This window comes from Anoplopoma fimbria, chromosome 16, assembly GCF_027596085.1.
Source record: "Anoplopoma fimbria isolate UVic2021 breed Golden Eagle Sablefish chromosome 16, Afim_UVic_2022, whole genome shotgun sequence".
Taxonomy (NCBI): Eukaryota; Metazoa; Chordata; class Actinopteri; order Perciformes; family Anoplopomatidae; genus Anoplopoma; species Anoplopoma fimbria.
In genome coordinates, this window is record NC_072464.1 from 6,922,540 (window position 1) to 6,940,054 (window position 17,515).

The following is a 17,515-nucleotide window of genomic DNA, read 5'->3' on the forward strand; positions in this document are numbered from 1 at the left end:
CAGGGCCGTCACTTCCAAGAGACAAGTCGAGGGAGCTGTTAATGCAACATGATCCAGTGGGTCTTGCCCTAAAAATACCTCTGGGCAGGAAGAGTGGCAGCCATCTCTATCTGCTAAATCACCTGGTAATCAACAATTTCTTTTTCTGCTTTGGACAACAACTGAGGTCAGAGAACAGCCTATTCAGGAGAATTTATCCATGGCAGATATTGTTTCAATATATTTTAATTCATATTTCCAAGTAAAAATGTTTAGACTTTTTTTAATTCGAAAATGGGATTTAACTGATAATTATAAGTGAAGCCTACTCAAAAACTTTAACGCCTTCACTGGATTTTGATCTAGAATACTGAGTGAGGGCCCAGTTTAGGCTTTAGGTACAGAAATCCACACACACAGTCACATAATCCATTGTAGGATCCACCAATACAGTTCAAACCATGAGAAAAGCCGAGGTTCAAATGACCCTGAAAAAGGGGGTAGATGCAGCGGCGGCATCCCCGAGCCCCATCATCCCCCTAAAGCGGTCCAAAGTGAGCCCGGTGCAAGTTGTCCCGGAACCTCCAGGACCAGGTTATGTCACCCCGACTCAGCCTGTTTTTATACGCAAAATGAGGAACGCCGCAGTGGGGACGGGATGTGACATCCGTCTGAAGGTCACTGTGGCTGGAGACCCCCAGCCCTCCCTGTACTGGTACCATAATGACGAACTCCTCAACATGGAGAACCAGGAGTATGGAGGGCTTTGGATTAGGGATTGCAAACCCAGTGATGCTGGCCTCTACACCTGCATTGCCAACAATCACGTGGGAGAGGCTCGGAGCAGCGCTGTACTGGCTGTCTTGGATCTCGGTGAAGGTAATACCACTCAATACATTTAAAACGTCACACTTCTACACTGGCTGTCTATTAGAGAAGATTTAGTTGTTGCTTTGATTTTTTTCAACATTCCATGTGGTGTCTAAACCAATTAGCGTACAAAACCAAGCCATTTATCTGATATCACAACATAATTCAGTCTTCTAATGCAGTGGTTCTCAACCTTTTTTCAGTGATGTACCCCCTGTGAAATACTTTTTTAGCCAAGTACCCCCTAACCAGCGCAAAGCATTTTTGGTTGAAAAAAAGATGTAATACACAGCGCTGTGCCATCAGTGTCTGATTTATTAAACTGTCAACACTGACGATTGCATTGTTGCATTAAATTCAGTTTATGAACTTACACTTATATTTTATTGAATATTTATTAAATAACAATTTTTAAAGGATTTTTGAATGGATGCTAATTTTAAATATATTTTTTAAAAATCTCACGTACCCCCTGGAGTGCCTTCACGTACCCCCAGGGGTACACGTACCCCCATTTGAGAACCACTGTTCTAATGGACCTTTACATGTATTTAAGATAGTCAGTAATGTCATTGTAAAGCTGACAATGAGGTTTTTAGTACAAAATCATTTATTGCTATAGGCTAACTTCCATGAAAATGACCCAGCATGCCACAGTCATCCAAAAGGCCCAACCCCCAAATGAGCAAGTACTAACTAGAACACACAATGTCTGGCTTCCTGTCCACAATGTCTGCTTCTACTTGGATGTAAATGCAGTCATTTTCATATTTAAGTATTCATTTAGGTCTTTATAGGCTAAATGGTTTCTGTCATTATCTGGTAATTGGGGAGGCTATGCAGATCATTAGCTGTATCTTTGAACTTCTTTTTTGGGTTCTAGACGTGCTACAAATAAGAATCATTTTAGCATTTGAGTTTTTTGACACTGATCCAAAAAAGGAAAGTGAGGGGGAAAAAAAGATACTAAAATATACAGGGGCATAAATACACACAATCAAATATACAAGTGTATATTAACACACACACGTCGATTGTTTTTAGCTGTAAAGCCAAACACAAAGACAATCTTTTGCTCTAAAAAAATGGATATCATGAATATTGCTTTTTTCCACCATAAATGTTTTTAATGCCACTGAAATATTTTTTTGCTACATATCCAAACATACAATAAGAGTTATTGCAAAAATTGCATTGCAAATTGCAAGTAAAGATGCTGGGTTTAAGTCTCTCCCAAAACATCTGGAAAAGGGGAACTGTGCAATAACATGAGTGTCAAAAATAACTATTTTGAATAACTTGATTACCAAATACTGAACAAATTGAATTATTGCATTATTCCAGATTTTATAAACCATATATTGTTAAAGATATTTATCAAAAATGAATCATTCATTTGTCCTTCTGCTGTGCAGAGAGGATAGGAAGATGGTTGTTATAACCCGATGCAACCCCACATTGATTATCAAGTTCTTTAAAAAAGAGAGAATGTTTTATGTGTCTTGGCTCTTGGAGATTATTTTTAATGTTTTAATAATAAATTGTGGGTGTCACTGTTTGAGATTAGCACATGAAGAGCATGTTAATTTGAGACACTGGAAATAAATTGTCCTTTAAACAACACATGCTTTCCAAAAATTCTGACAAAGCAAGTTGTTGAGAGTTTATCACAGTCTCATTCCTCCATATAGCGGCTCAGAAGGCCACTGTAGCTCCTCTCTTTCGAAACACTTCGGCTGTGATCAACAAATCCTCTTTTCATGCATTTTGTGATACCTAGCACTGATCTAAATTCAGCTCACCTGCTTCGACCACATCAGCTGCCTTGAAAAATGACATTACCAGCTCCACAAATTTCCCCCTCATATATCAGCTTAAGCACCTTGTCATTGTTCCGCATTGCTCGCTGCGAGTGTGTAGAGGAAACTCACTCTTCCAATTGAGAGCTGCCTTTTCTTGCTGACAGAGTATACAGTGGGTACGGAAAGTATTCAGACCCCTTTAAATTTTTCACCCTTTGTTTCATTGCAGCCATTTGCTAAAATCGAAAAAGTTCATTTTTTTTTCGCATTAATGTACACTCAGCAACCCATCTTGACAGAAAAAAACAGAAATGTAGAAATTTTTGCAAATTTATTAAAAAAGAAAAACTGAAATATCACATGGTCATAAGTATTCAGACCCTTTGCTCAGTATTGAGTAGAAGCACCCTTTTGAGCTAGTACAGCCATGAGTCTTCTTGGGAATGATGCAACAAGTTTCTCACACCTGGATTTGGGGATCCTCTGCCATTCTTCCTTGCAGATCCTCTCCAGTTCTGTCAGGTTGGATGGTGAACGTTGGTGGACAGCCATTTTCAGGTCTCTCCAGAGATGCTCAATTGGGTTTAGGTCAGGGCTCTGGCTGGGCCAGTCAAGAATGGTCACAGACTTGTTCCGAAGCCACTCCTTTGTTATTTTAGCTGTGTGCTTCGGGTCATTGTCTTGTTGGAAGGTGAACCTTCGGCCCAGTCTGAGGTCCTGAGCACTCTGGAGGAGGTTTTCTTCCAGGATATCTCTGTACTTGGCCGCATTCATCTTTCCTTCAATTGCAACCAGTCGTCCTGTCCCTGCAGCTGAAAAACACCCCCATAGCATGATGCTGCCACCACCATGTTTCACTGTTGGGATTGTATTGGGCAGGTGATGAGCAGTGCCTGGTTTTCTCCACACATACCGCTTAGAATTAACGCCAAAAAGTTCAATCTTGGTCTCATCAGACCAGAGAATCTTATTTCTCATAGTTTGGGAGTCCTCCATGTGTTTTTTGACAAACTCTATGCGGGCTTTCATATGTCTTGCACTGAGGAGAGGCTTCCGTCGGGCCACTCTGCCATAAAGCCCCGACTGGTGGAGGCTGCAGTGATAGTTGACTTTGTGGAACTTTCTCCCATCTCCCTACTGCATCTCTGGAGCTCAGCCACAGTGATCTTTGGGTTCTTCTTTACCTCTCTCACCAAGGCTCTTCTCCCACGATTGCTCAGTTTGGCTGGACGGCCAGGTCTAGGAAGAGTTCTGGTCATCCCATACTTCTTCCATTTAAGGATTATGGAGGCCACTGTGCTCTTAGGAACCTTGAGTGCTGCAGAAATTATTTTGTAACCTTGGCCAGATCTGTGCCTTGCCACAATTCTGTCTCTGAGCTCCTTGGGCAGTTCCTTCGACCTCATGATTCTCATTTGTTCTGACATGCGCTGTAAGGTCTTATATAGACAGGTGTGTGCCTTTCCTAATCAAGTCCAATCAGTTTAATTAAACACAGCTGGACTCCAATGAAGGAGTAGAACCATCTCAAGGAGGATCAGAAGAAATGGACAGCATGTGAGTTAAATATGAGTGTCACAGCAAAGGGTCTGAATACTTATGACCATGTGATATTTCAGTTTTTCTTTTTTAATAAATTTGCAAACATTTCTACATTTCTGTTTTTTTCTGTCAAGATGGGTTGCTGAGTGTACATTAATGCGAAAAAAAATGAACTTTTTCGATTTTAGCAAATGGCTGCAATGAAACAAAGGGTGAAAAATTTAAAGGGGTCTGAATACTTTCCGTACCCACTGTATGTCGAGTCTCATCACTGCTGAATACAGTTCAATCAGTTTAGCATGAATAAAGTTTTGGCAAATGATAGCATGCTCAGATGAAGTAGAATAAAGCACTGGGTGCTTACACAACGATCCCTGCTGAGTTCAAGCAACAAGATACTTTGTGCAAGCTCAATAGAAAAACTGTGTACTAAAAGAGTGGGGATGTCTGCATACTTGGCAACGTGATGACAAGCATTCTGTTTAGTGTGGGCAGCAACAAATCACAGTGTATTATATTTCCTTAACTGTATTAAAAATAAGACGCTTTGACATAGGCCACATAGATGCACTGTAAAATGTGAGTACTTGAAAATAAACGGCAGGACCCCAAATGCGTATAGTTTACAAAAAAAGATGCTGATGACAAAGCATTTCCATTTCAGTGTGATTCTATTGAGCTTTTCTTCTGAAATTCTATAGTTTTCAACTCGTAAATCAGTAGGACTGACTTCGTAGACAGGAAGCCTTGATTATAATCAAATCACATATTCATTTTGCATTGTTCACAGGGGGAGGCACTCTATTTGGAAATACAGTAAAACAGGGAAGTCAGGTGAATGGGCTATTTCACCATACCCTTGTGATACTGTATGATAGCAGTTATTGCAACAAAGGCTTTACAAGAAGTGGTTTCATGTAAGCAGGCAACACAGCAGTCGATGGGATTCCCATAATTGTGTTTCAAAGAAGACCCATATATCAGCTGTGGGACTTTCAGCTGGACAGGTACTCTGTTAGCATTAGCATGCTTGTATAATGAGGATTATACAAGCAGTTGTTTCCTGTTATGGTACACACAAAAAGGTCTTTGACTAAATAGACGTGATGCAGCCGATTCATATCAGAAACCGTGGTAGCTCTGCTTTCTTCAGACCCTTAAATTATGTTTAAAAACAGGAGCTTGGTCCAGAATGTTTCCTTTCACTCTCCATTTTAACCTTCAGTTTGATTCGGCTCTCTGCTGCATTGCCATGTGCGCATAGTCTACAGCTGTCCCATCACTCAATGATACTGCCCGAACTCTTTTCTTTCTCTCTCTCTCTCTCCCTCTGTACCCCCACCAACTCTCCCTAGTTATTTATACAGTGGAATGTGCCAGGCCTTAGATTTTTGTGATGTTAGCCAGCCAACGTCTCTCCTATTACACAGGAAGACATCACTGCTAATTTTAGCCCGGTCCTGTATGACTTTTTTTTTTCTTTTTTTCTCTACTGATCACTGAAAGGGGCTTTTTCTACTTCTACTAAATACGCAGATGCGTAAAGATGTCTGCCATATGTTGCGATGTCATGCATTTTACGTGATCCCTACTGTTCTTACTGAATAGGTCAGTCGATTATTCATTCAAATATGTTTGAATAAATAGCACAAATGTCAAAAAAACAATAAAAGTAAAGCCATTGATAAAGAAAGATAACAAACCATTAATCTTTAAAGTTGTATTTAATTTGGCCACTTGAGGGAAGGCAAACAAGTAGTAAACACCACACTGAAATTAGATTTTGAAACATTAGCAACTAGTTACATATTTAGACATCAGTCAGACACTACATTAGCATTGACTGTTTCGGTCTCCACCAACTCCTGAAAAAATAACTGGCACCTTAGCAGGTAAATGCTCAATTATCCTCACCTGTTAGCTGCTAACTTTGTCTGCTATTTGTTGCTAGGCAGGTAGCGTACATTGGGTTAATCAGAGCTTTTTAGCCTAAAAACGAATAAGTTGAGAGGAAAGAAAAATGACCAACACCATAACCAGTAGGGGACTGAAATGCTCCATAGAGCTGAGGGGATCTGCAGAAGTGGGTGATAATTATCTGAAGGTTTTGTCACTGTAAGTGATACATTGATCAGTGCAGCTTTAAAACCTGCATTAACACATTCTCGGCCACATGGGGGCAGTAAAAACAAGCTGTGATAAAAAAAAGAAAGGTATTAGCAACGTTTTATGTGCCAATAGATGCTATTTATGCATACAGGTAATGCAGAGCAACCTCATATTTCCTTTAGAGCCGTGTTCCTGGAGGTGTAAGAGGTGGTATGACTGAACAAAACAGTAAGCTGCAGGCGGTAAAACCAAAAGACTGAGCTAAAAGATGCAAACAGTTGGATAGAGTTGACAATAACAGTTTAGTAACTGACGTTTTATGTGCCAATAGATGCTATTTATGCATACAGGTAATGCAGAGCAACCTCATATTTCCTTTAGAGCCGTGTTCCTGGAGGTGTAAGAGGTGGTATGACTGAACAAAACAGTAAGCTGCAGGCGGTAAAACCAAAAGACTGAGCTAAAAGATGCAAACAGTTGGATAGAGTTGACAATAACAGTTTAGTAACTGACAGATAGTGATTTTATTAAAAATAAAAACTATATTTCCAGTGTATAGCTTGCAGAGTGATATGCTGTGTGGAGTGACCTAATACAGGGAGCTTTAGATGTCACAACTGAGCATGACCATGGCCCCCTTCCAGTGTGTTTGGATAGTTTCCTCATGTTGTCTTCCTCCTGGACCATTAATGTGAGTGAACAGGTGGAGCCGCAGTTACACTGTGGAAATCCCCTACCATGCCATGTTGCTTTAATAAGTAGATATACAAGTAGATCAACAAATGTTTAAAGGACAAGAAATCCTGAGCGGTAATTGTGGAGTGTGTTATACCTTTTTAAACAACTTGGATTAACAGACTATTTTGTCATATTCAAATCTGAGTGTATCTTCCAGTGTATGAGGGATCTACTGTATATTTCCTATGCATTTCATTAAGTCAAACATGCAGTCACTGTATAATCCGTGCTGACAAAACTACATTGAGTACAATGTTCATTGATTCTTGATTGTCTTATCAGGCCACAGCCTCCAAGTCTGAAAAGTGAAGCCGATGCAGAACTGCCTTTAATTTGCATTCTTTCTAATGGCCATCAGGGGGCCACTCCTGTGGTTGCAAAAATAAGTCTGGTTATATGGAAGTCTATGGCAAAAAATAACCTACTTCTGACTTGATTTATCACCTCAGTAAACATTGTGAACATTTAGTTTGATGTCTCAATTACTAGTTTTTAAGTCTTCTTCAATACAGCAGGGTATGCTTAGAGCGTTGTGATTGACAGGTTGCTACCAAGGCGTTGTCCGGTCTCCCGGAGTTATCCACGTTTATCTCTTGGAACTTTAACCCTTTCACAGTTTCTTTTCAGTTTGTGAAAGTTAATTGCAACAATATGACTTATTTAGTGTTCGGTTGTACAAAGCTCCCTCCTCTGTTGTTACTTATTGTTGAAAAAATCCAAGATGGCGACGGCCAAAAGCCATGACGGTGACTGCAGAAATGCCCAACTCAAGGCTTCATTAAACTGTAGTCTACAAATCAATGTGTGTTCTCGCGGTGACTACGTCCTCTCTCTATTTACAATCTATGGTTATGCCGTTGTGTGCGCACATTGCACTGGCAGCCAGTGAAAAACTGAATGTTGCGTGAAGGAATTTACGCAAAAGTGAAAGCAGTGCTCTTTTGATAGATTAGTCATTTTTGATGAAAATTATTGGTATGGTGTACTGTGAATAAGGACCGGTCTTATTTAGACGCTAAGATCTGTACATTAGCAGGAGTGTAGCACAACATTCGAGTCAAAGCAGTGTTTGTTTACACGTAAAAGATGAATAATTATGTAAATATTTGTGATCTCAATATTGATCCAAATAGCCCTAGCTGCAACCATGATATATTTAGTATGGGTTATTATTGATCTAACTATATGTATAATGCTGTAAAGATAGTGCCTTATTAAAGCCTGGGTTTATTTCAAAATGTGTGAGAGTAAACTCTCAGCATGTTCACCGTGCTATTTTGTCCTGAGCACAGCGTGCTGCTCTGTCAAATGAAATGTCAATTCTGAGCGTAGCCATTTCTCTGTAGTGAGAGATACTCGGTGGTGAAATGAATGTGTGAGCAGTAATGCCTTTTCCTTTCCTTGAGGGGAGAGTATTCTTGGATACGGAGCCGTTCAAAATGTAGCATGTGATAACATTAGAGTATTCAAGAATTATTACAACAAATGAATCAAACGTTACGAGCAGCTGATAGTGTCATGTACAATACAACAGCTATATAATATTTTATGTGTGTAGCAGTGTGTGCGACCATTAAATCCATCCTTTGGAAATGGGATTTGCTTTGTGCAGTCAGTGTAAGCAGCCAGCAACACATTTGCTGCGAGAGCTACCAGTGTTGCAGAGGAGTGAGGGGCTCACTGTGCAGCGATTCTCCCCTTTTCTCCACCGACAGCACAACAACGGCTCGTTACACCAGTTGAAGAACAAGACACAGACACATGGGGAGGAAGGGAAAAATGAAAAATGTCAACCAATGCTGTAGAACGCTGATCTCAAGAGGGCTGGATCACTCCCACTGGTTTTTCTGCCTATCGGTGTGCACTGCCTGTGGGGTGGAACACAGCGGGGGAAGATGCTTACACTGTTGCTGGCTATTGTGTGGACAGGGGGGCTCCCTCAGAGTGGATGATATGCATTCAACAGACATTTCCACCTGCGGATGGAGATCTGTGCTCTATGCTTTTCAGAAACGGATCCTCTCAGAAGGAGTGCTGACACTCTGAGGATGCAACTTGTTATATAATGGACCAAAGTGCCTTAACGTTTTTTCTTTGCATTTGATTGAGACGCTTTTACCTGCATGTTAGTAGACTTGCAGTATATGACAAGTTGAATCTTTTACATCAAAGTCAGATATCAATGGCTGATGTCTTTTATAGAAAATGTCCTGATTTAGGCGTGTAGTAATGGCTCGGAACCCCCAGCGTATTTCGGGGAATACCCTGCTGCTGAGCGTAAGCCAAGACAAAAAATACCTGTCGAGGACATACCAACAGTGGCCATGAACAAAATCCAGACCAAAGAAAACAATCAGGCAAGTGCTATTTCATGTAATATCTGTCAAATATAGGTCTATTTATTATATATTGATTCATCCATTTGCTGTATGTAAAACATTAAAAGACTGCAAGATATAATCAATGTTAAATGTTGACAGAAGCGTTTTATCAACATCACGGCTCATCAGCTGGCAGCACAGTGTCAGATGCAATGACAATAATTAGAGATGTAGCTACTCTGTACACCCTTAATCAAAAGGAAAACATTTCTAGATACACTATACATATTGTGAAACTAATATCCGAAACTGAAATATTTTCTAACCCTAATGTGACATTGAGCCTTAAAATAGTAGAAAAAATAATATCGAGAAGATGATTAATAGATAAAAACTATTTCGTCAAAACAGCAGAGAAGGCAAAACTAAAACACTGAGATGGTACTCAAAGTGTAAATCTCATTATGGAGGATGTAACTTGAGTTATGTGGTTTTCTGTAGGGTTACAGTGACAGGTATATGAGCCACACTATTCTTGGATTATTGTGTGATATATACAGTAATACCCCTATGCAATCACTCAATGACATCATACCTCTGTCAAGCCACTAACTATTTAAGCTTTGTGATGTCTAATAGCCTCCTCTTCTGGAACATGCTTACTACTCAAGATGTGCTTTATGAAGGAGCACTCTAAAGTTGTTTTCTCTATAATTCAATAAAACCTGTCCAATTAAAGAAATGCAATGGCATTCCAATTTTTTTTTTCAACGCAAGAAGTTCCTCATGATCACCTTTTGTGCATTAAAGACATTAAAGGTACCCTGTGCGTTACATTCAGTGTTTCACAAAAAAATAAAAATTGTGTGTATCTTTGAGACCTAATGTGTAGAATTAAGCCACAGGGAAGAGCTCTTGGCTTTGAAGCCAATTTTCATTTAGGCCAAACCAAACTTCCAGGTCTATTATGTGCTCCAATTTGGTCCCAAAATACTTTTTCCCATTGACTTACATTGGGAAAGAGACGTCTGTAAATCAGCAGATCTTTATTTTTTTAAGGTCAATCAACTTCCCAGTTGGAAAAAGTTGGAAAAATTGGGCAGTACGGTGGTGTAGTGGCTAGCACTGTTGCCTCACAGAAAGGCGTCCCTCCAGTGTAACGTTTGTATGTTCTCCCCATGGCGGCGTGGGTTCTCTCCGGGTCCTCCGGCTTCCTCCCAAAGACATGCAGCTTTGGCTTATTTATACCTCTAAATTGCCCGTTTACTGAATGTGAGTGGTTGTCTTGCTCTATGTTTTAGCATAGAGACAGACAAACCTGGCGACCTGTCCAGGGTGTACCCTGCCTTCTCCCAATGTCAGCAGGGATTGGCTCCAGCCCCCCCGCGACCCTGAACAGGATAAGTGGTTGAAGATAATGGATGGAAGTTGGAAAATGTACAAATAGACGAACCTGAGTCATGCCCTAAATTTGAATAATTATTTCCCTGAGCTGCTGTTCATGTGAGCGAATCAAATATGAGCAGTTGGGAGGCGGAGTTAAAGGAATCGTTAGTGTGCTTGCTTTAAGGGCCCCATGGATAGAAGAGCAGGTTGAATTTATACCCGGCAGTTAAAGTTTTTGGGGTCCATACTTGACTGAGCGACTTTCATGTGAATGAACAGGGCCCCGCCTCCAACGCAGTATCCAGTTTTCTTTATACATCTGTGTTTTGAATGCATTTTCTTCCTCATGGCCCATTGCTGTTTTTATTTGTACATTACCACGATTAACTGTGGTATGGAGTTAAACCATGGGCAGTAATATCTATGCCGTTGCCTGTGTGTTTGTACATGTACAAACAAAACGGGTACGAAACAGGGAGTCTTACTAGTGGTCAACAAAACTAATGCAGTGTCCCAATTCCATACTACTTATTCATATATATAGTGTACTTTGGCACTTTCATGCAGCATGTGTAGTATCACCTAAATTGTAGCCTGTAAATTAATATAATGCTGGCGTCATGGAGATGTTGCAGGAAGATGTCTTTTACTATTTTTTCTAAAATCTTGAACAATTGGTTGTAGAATATCTGACTATTTGTGCAACGTTTCTGTTTCATTATTCAATCAAAGCACAGTAAAGACTGACAGACGCTTGTCATGGCTAGCAGAGCTTTCACCATCTTTTGGTTTACAAACATCATTTTGATTATCAAACTGATATTTTAAGCACTTAAACATGAACTTTTCTGATTATAGAAATGGTTAATGTAATGTACATTTGTGTCATTGTTTTGGACAAAATCTGCAGATGCTTGTGGTTGCTTTGTGGAGGCAGGTCATTTTTTTATAAAGATTTTTGTAAAAACATTATCCCATGAAGTGTGTACAACAGACTCTGGTGACACTTAGGACATGCTCACATATAAAACATCTACATTTGCTTTATTACAATTTTAGGTGCTATTCTGGGAAAAGGATTACATTGAAAATGTCCAAGGGAATTTTATTTTAATATTTGCAAAGTGGTTATATGATTTAAATAATGCTGATGTGCAACTTGTTATGTTGATTTATTAGCTTTGAGTAACATCAAGAGCTTGCTACACACGAAACATGTAAGGTTTTTGTCTTTGTCCTGAATTCATACAAACATTTCCAGTATTTCTCTATCTTGTTCAGTATGACCAACACATCCTACTGTCTTCTCTTACTTCAAGGGAACAACAAATAGCCTCTGTTTTTTGTTTTATTTTAAATCCACCTACTGTGAAGCAAACACCTCATGAGAGCTGCTGGGATGCCAATGACTCAATAGCGCTTTCTATTTTGAGTTCTACCAATGACTGTATTTTCTTTTTTTTATATATTGTTTTGCTCCAATGTATTATATTCCCTTCCTTAATATCAATTTGCAGATGCTTATGAGCAAATTATGTATTATCAAGACTCAGCAACTGTTAAGCTGCAGCAAATTTAGTACATTTAGCTTAGCTGTGCTAATGAGACCCGAGGGTGGCAGCATTTCAAGTTAAATGATGGTCACAATCAAATAGAGATGAGGTCTAATGCAACAGAAAACTAAGCTTGTAGTTGGAGGAGGTTAATTTCATCTTTGATTTGCCATTTTTTAAAATGCATATGATGATATATTTTAGACTGTTTTACCTGTTTTTCTTCACAGCTGGGATTTTGGTCTTAACATATTGAACAATTAAAATGTAACCTTAAACATGAAATTGCAGTGGGATTGTTCAATTGCCTTTCACTAAACACCATTAAGGACTGAAGTGAATAGAATAATGTAGTCTATTGGTTCCTATAGTAACAGTGTGCTCTCTGCCACTATAGAAACATGGTTTTCCACTAAGGCTCAAATATTAAATATAACGTTTAATTTGGTAAACAACTTTACACCATAGTGATTCTCTCTGCACTTTTGTGTCCATTTACTGGTTGCACTATTGCACTATTTTTCTCAACCAATAGTGTTCTTTAAACATTGCTCCAGTCAAAATTGAATTCACTGGGATATGATTTTCCATGGTTTTATATATATTTTCAGATTCCGAAACATCAGAGGATGAAGGTGACCAATTTGAGACCAAAGAAGATGGTGGGGATGTTGAGGACCAGGCTGTACATACAGGTATCCACCGTCAGCTTGTAATTATTCCCTAAGAGAACCATGGATTTTCTTTTTTTCTTTTATTAGTAGCAACATTTGCATTTATTTGTTGTAGCATTTGTGTCTACTTGATGAATATAAGTTAAACATTGGCTCTCCTTTTAGACCTGTTCTGATAACACTAGCTCTTTAGCTGCTAATTGCTCCATGTAGTCGCTAAGTTTGTTTGCCTCGGTCTGGTGCTGGGTAGATAATGAACAGTCAATGAAACAGAGCTTTTTCTGTGAAAACAGCCGTCTGCTTTGGCTGACACAAGGCTGATGAGAGTCACGTTTGCATGCCTAAAAAAACAAAACAATGAGATGCTTTACATTTGCCTTGTTTGATAATCAGTGCAACACCCTGATAGCTTACCTGTACAATATGTCATATCTCCTCTTTACATGCGATGCAGTGATGGACAAATGTGCAGAAGATGACAGTAGATCACGTGGACATGAGGATCACTCTAACACAACCAGGCAAGAAAGAAACATGCAAATAACCCCATAAGTTCATAAAAAAAACACCTCAGTGTAATGATTGTATTATTGGACTCGAATTCCATACTAAAATACAAGACTCAACAGATTGTGAATTAGTAACAACCTACCGATTCCAACAGATTTTGCCTCAAATCCTTTATTTCAGGAGCCCGTCAGAGAACTTTTCAAGAGAATCTCCCCCGAAGCCCTCCCACCCCCATCCCCAAGACTGATCAAACGTCCCTCCACCTCTCCAATGCCAAGTCGCTCTGGTTCAACGACACCACTCAGCTTGCGGAATAAAATAGTTGTGCCAACTGATTACCAAGACACAGTTCCTGGGGAGTTTGAAGAAAAAGTTAAGCAGCCAAAATCTGTGTCCCAAGGAAACACCCAGGATTCCAGACCACAGACTCCACTGAGTGAATACTCCCGTAAAGAATTTACTCTCAGACCATCCCCAAAACTTACCAGGGCAAGCTCAAAGGTTTTTGAGAAGGTCCGTGGATTAGAAGAGCGGAGACGAAGCCTTGATATTCCAGAAGGTTCCATCTCAGGAGGATCCTGGGCAGGTTTCAATCGTGCTGGATCTGTAGATTCAGATGATGGAGGAAGCCGGCTGGGCATCTCTAGAGAAAGTTCAAGGGAAGATCTAAGGGAGGCCTTGAAAGAGGATGCCGCTGAACGAAGATCTATGTTTAAACAGAGAGCTGCTTCGCTGGAGGAGAAACCTCGCTACTCCCAAAAAGTTCAAGACATTGAGAACAAGTTCACTGAGGAGCTCCAGCGCATTAAAAAGCTTGTTGGTAAACCTCATATGAAGAAGTCGTTTTCAACTGAACAGCTCACTCTAAAGAGCAAGCAGCGCCAGCCTTTCAGGAAAATTGAACCTATTCCTCAACAAGTCCTTCAAAAGCTCCAAGAAAGGGAACGTGCCCAGTGGGCAAAGGAACAGAGAGAAAAGGAACATAATCAGCAACCAATGCAGCAACAACAGCAAACACAGCAAGAACAGTACATGTCCCAACCCCAAAAGACAGCAAGCACTTGTTCAACAACTGTAACAATCAGTAGATTTGGAGAAATTGCAGGCACCCCAGAGTCCATGCAGTTATCCGACCTACCAGGACAGCGATCAGTGAGAGAATTAAGTAGGGTCAGTCCGGTAACGGAAATCATTCAGAGATCGTCATCACCCTCATTATACCATCAACAAAGGGAAAATTCACCAAGCAGAAATGTTGCTGAGATGACATTTCGCAAGGTTGAACGAAGGCCACCAAGTCCGCTTGTGCAAAGGGTATCTCGAATGCAAGAATCCGCGCACATCCAAGAATCTCTTTTGCAAACATTACAAAAGGATGAGACTTCAGGGAGAAAGACGCCAATAGAAGTAACATTAAGAAAAATTGAAAACAGACCCGAAAGTCCACTGGTACAAAAAAGGGCGGTGGTTGTTCAAGATCTTCATCCTCAACCACCCTCAAAACCCCCAAGGATGTCACCAATCACCCCAACAGAGGAAAGAATGGAAGTGGATCTATCTAAACCAGCCTCAAAGATAAGAATCCCTGAGATAATTGTTGAAGATGAAAAGATGGACAAGGATGTTCATGTGAAGATAAGTGAGCCTCAGCAGATTACTGCTAGTGCCAAAGAGGGACGACAGCTAAAGACCAAAGGAAAGAACCGTCGCCCTCGACCCATGTCTCCAGAGTTAGGTTAGATGTGTTGTGATTCTTTCATTTAGCTTTCTGTAGTAGTGTGAAGTTTCTGCCTGCTTGCTATTCATGTTTAATCAACCTATTACTCGTTCCCTACTAGAGGGGATTGTCTTTTAATTTGATCACAGGGGGAAAAAAAACATGACTTCAGGCTTGTCTTTTGTCAAACTGTGCAGATTCGTCAGATGATTCTTATGTTTCTGCTGGAGAGGACCCAATGGAGGCCCCTGTTTTTGAGGTTCCCCTACAGGACACTGTAGCGTCTGCTGGAGCAGATGTGCTGCTAAAATGCATCATTGCCGGAACCCCAGTTCCTGAAGGTAACTTGTTGTGTTTTAAAAACAAAAACTCACAGTTAATTTTGAATTCTACTTTGAGCAATTAATACACGAATAACTTCATCAGTCTTCTCTGTCTTCTCTGTTTAAGTAACCTGGATGAGAGAAAACACAGAAATCACCGGCAATGCAAATTACGCTGTCAAAGTGGAGGGGGAACGGCATACTCTGCTCATCAAATCAGCTAGAATAAGTGATGGTGGAAAATATTGCGTAACTGCTGTTAATCAGGTGGGCAAGGCGTCCAGCAGTGCCACCCTCATAGTCAAAGCAGGTACGTTTGACTTTAAGGATGTCAGATGAAATTTAAGTGAGTATATACAGTACAATACTGTTTTGGAAGTTATCAACATTGAAATATACAGTATGTCTGCCCATTTGTCATGGATGAAGCTATATGAAGGTAATTTATTATCATGAACTGAGAAATGTCACAAAAAAAAGTCAGTTGACTTGCATGTATTTTTTTGTACAAGAAAATGTAGTCGTTCAAACAAAATCCTGCTTGATCTAAATCATAATATGATGCAAATATTTACCTTTTTTTTGCCTATTTTGTAGTATTGTAAAAAAAAAAAAAAGGACACTTTTTTTTCCATAGATGGATTAAAAAATACTTTACATATTCAAAAATAGGCCAATGTATCTAACAATAACTCTCCACCTTTTTAAAGAAAAACAACATCTTGGTTATCTCTTCCCAAACAGGGTATTGTGTTTCAGCTGATTTCTCTCCTGCTCCCTTCTTATTATCTCACTGAGCAAGATGCCTGTGCCATATATTCCAGCTGAACAACCTCACTTATAGTTACCATAGTAACTCAGAGGCGAAACTGAACCTATAAATTGCCCACCGAGGCTCACTCGCTCCACCCACTGTGAATCCACTATTGTTTGGATTTCACATTTGACATCTCAGGCTCTAATTATATTTTAACTCCTTTTAAGTCCTGTGTCGTTTGCAAGCTGGATTGTCTGATACTGAACCACGACACATAATGTGACTTTGTTGCTTTTACAGAGCCTGTGCAGGAGCCGAAAGGCAACCTTGGTGTGCCTAGGGATATCAGCAGCCCCATTACATCTGATGAGGAGTATCTCAGTCCCCTGGAGGAAAGCATTGATTTCGGAGGGCCAGAGCTCAGGCGAACAATTGACACACGGTTCAGGAAACCCCCTGCATTCCTGGTGAGACTGTACAGAGTTCAGTCTAAACAGATACCTCATTTACTTTCCCTTTTTAGAGAATGACATTAATATTTTCAGCATTGACACATAGTCAACTGCATTTTTGACTGGTTTTGTTGCAAAAATGTGCATGTAAATGTTTAATGTACAGGACGTCCTTGAATCTATCAAATATTAATTCACCCCATCAACACATCTGTCAAATAAAACATGCAGGTAAAATGCATCTCTCAGCATCTAACTTACATTACATTTCAAACAGGTAACAATGAGTGATCAAGCTGTCATTGAAGGACAGGAAGTCACCATGTCTGTCCGAATAAGTGGACAACCCAAACCCATGCTCTATTGGTAGGTCCCCCCACTTCATCAAACCACTTAAACTCATTGCTTGCATGGGAAATGGAAATTACTTTATCTGTATTACAAACCATGGGCGTGCTCGTTTGACTGCATAGTTTGTTCTAGAGCATGCTGATTTATTGCATCTGTTAAAGGAAGTGGAAGCTTAATGTTTACTGCCTAGCTATCTCCAGGCTGACAGACAGAGTCTTAACAGGGAAATGAGGAGAATAACACACTTCCCCCATTTACCATTGAGCTGCTCAGTGCCCAGAAACACAAATGTCTGGCTGAACTAATGAGCTCTTAGACAACAATCTGGAATTCACATGCAATGCTGAGGCCATCCAAAGAAGAGCCACATCTGATTGCACCTCCTTAAAAGGGTCGGGTCCTGTTTGTAGAACACTTCCTTATATGTTCCA

General features: G+C 40.0%; 1 protein-coding gene across 1 annotated transcript in view; it reads left to right on the forward strand.

Moving 5' to 3' along the window:
- Positions 1-440: 440 nt before the first annotated feature.
- Positions 441-17,515, forward strand: part of LOC129104339 (striated muscle preferentially expressed protein kinase-like) — a 40,066-nt gene continuing 22,991 nt past the window's right edge. The window contains 9 exon segments of the mRNA XM_054614975.1: positions 441-858; positions 12,912-12,992; positions 13,420-13,495; positions 13,665-13,702; positions 13,705-15,219; positions 15,399-15,542; positions 15,652-15,834; positions 16,582-16,748; positions 17,011-17,099. Coding sequence (XP_054470950.1) covers positions 441-858; positions 12,912-12,992; positions 13,420-13,495; positions 13,665-13,702; positions 13,705-15,219; positions 15,399-15,542; positions 15,652-15,834; positions 16,582-16,748; positions 17,011-17,099 — 2,711 coding nt within the window.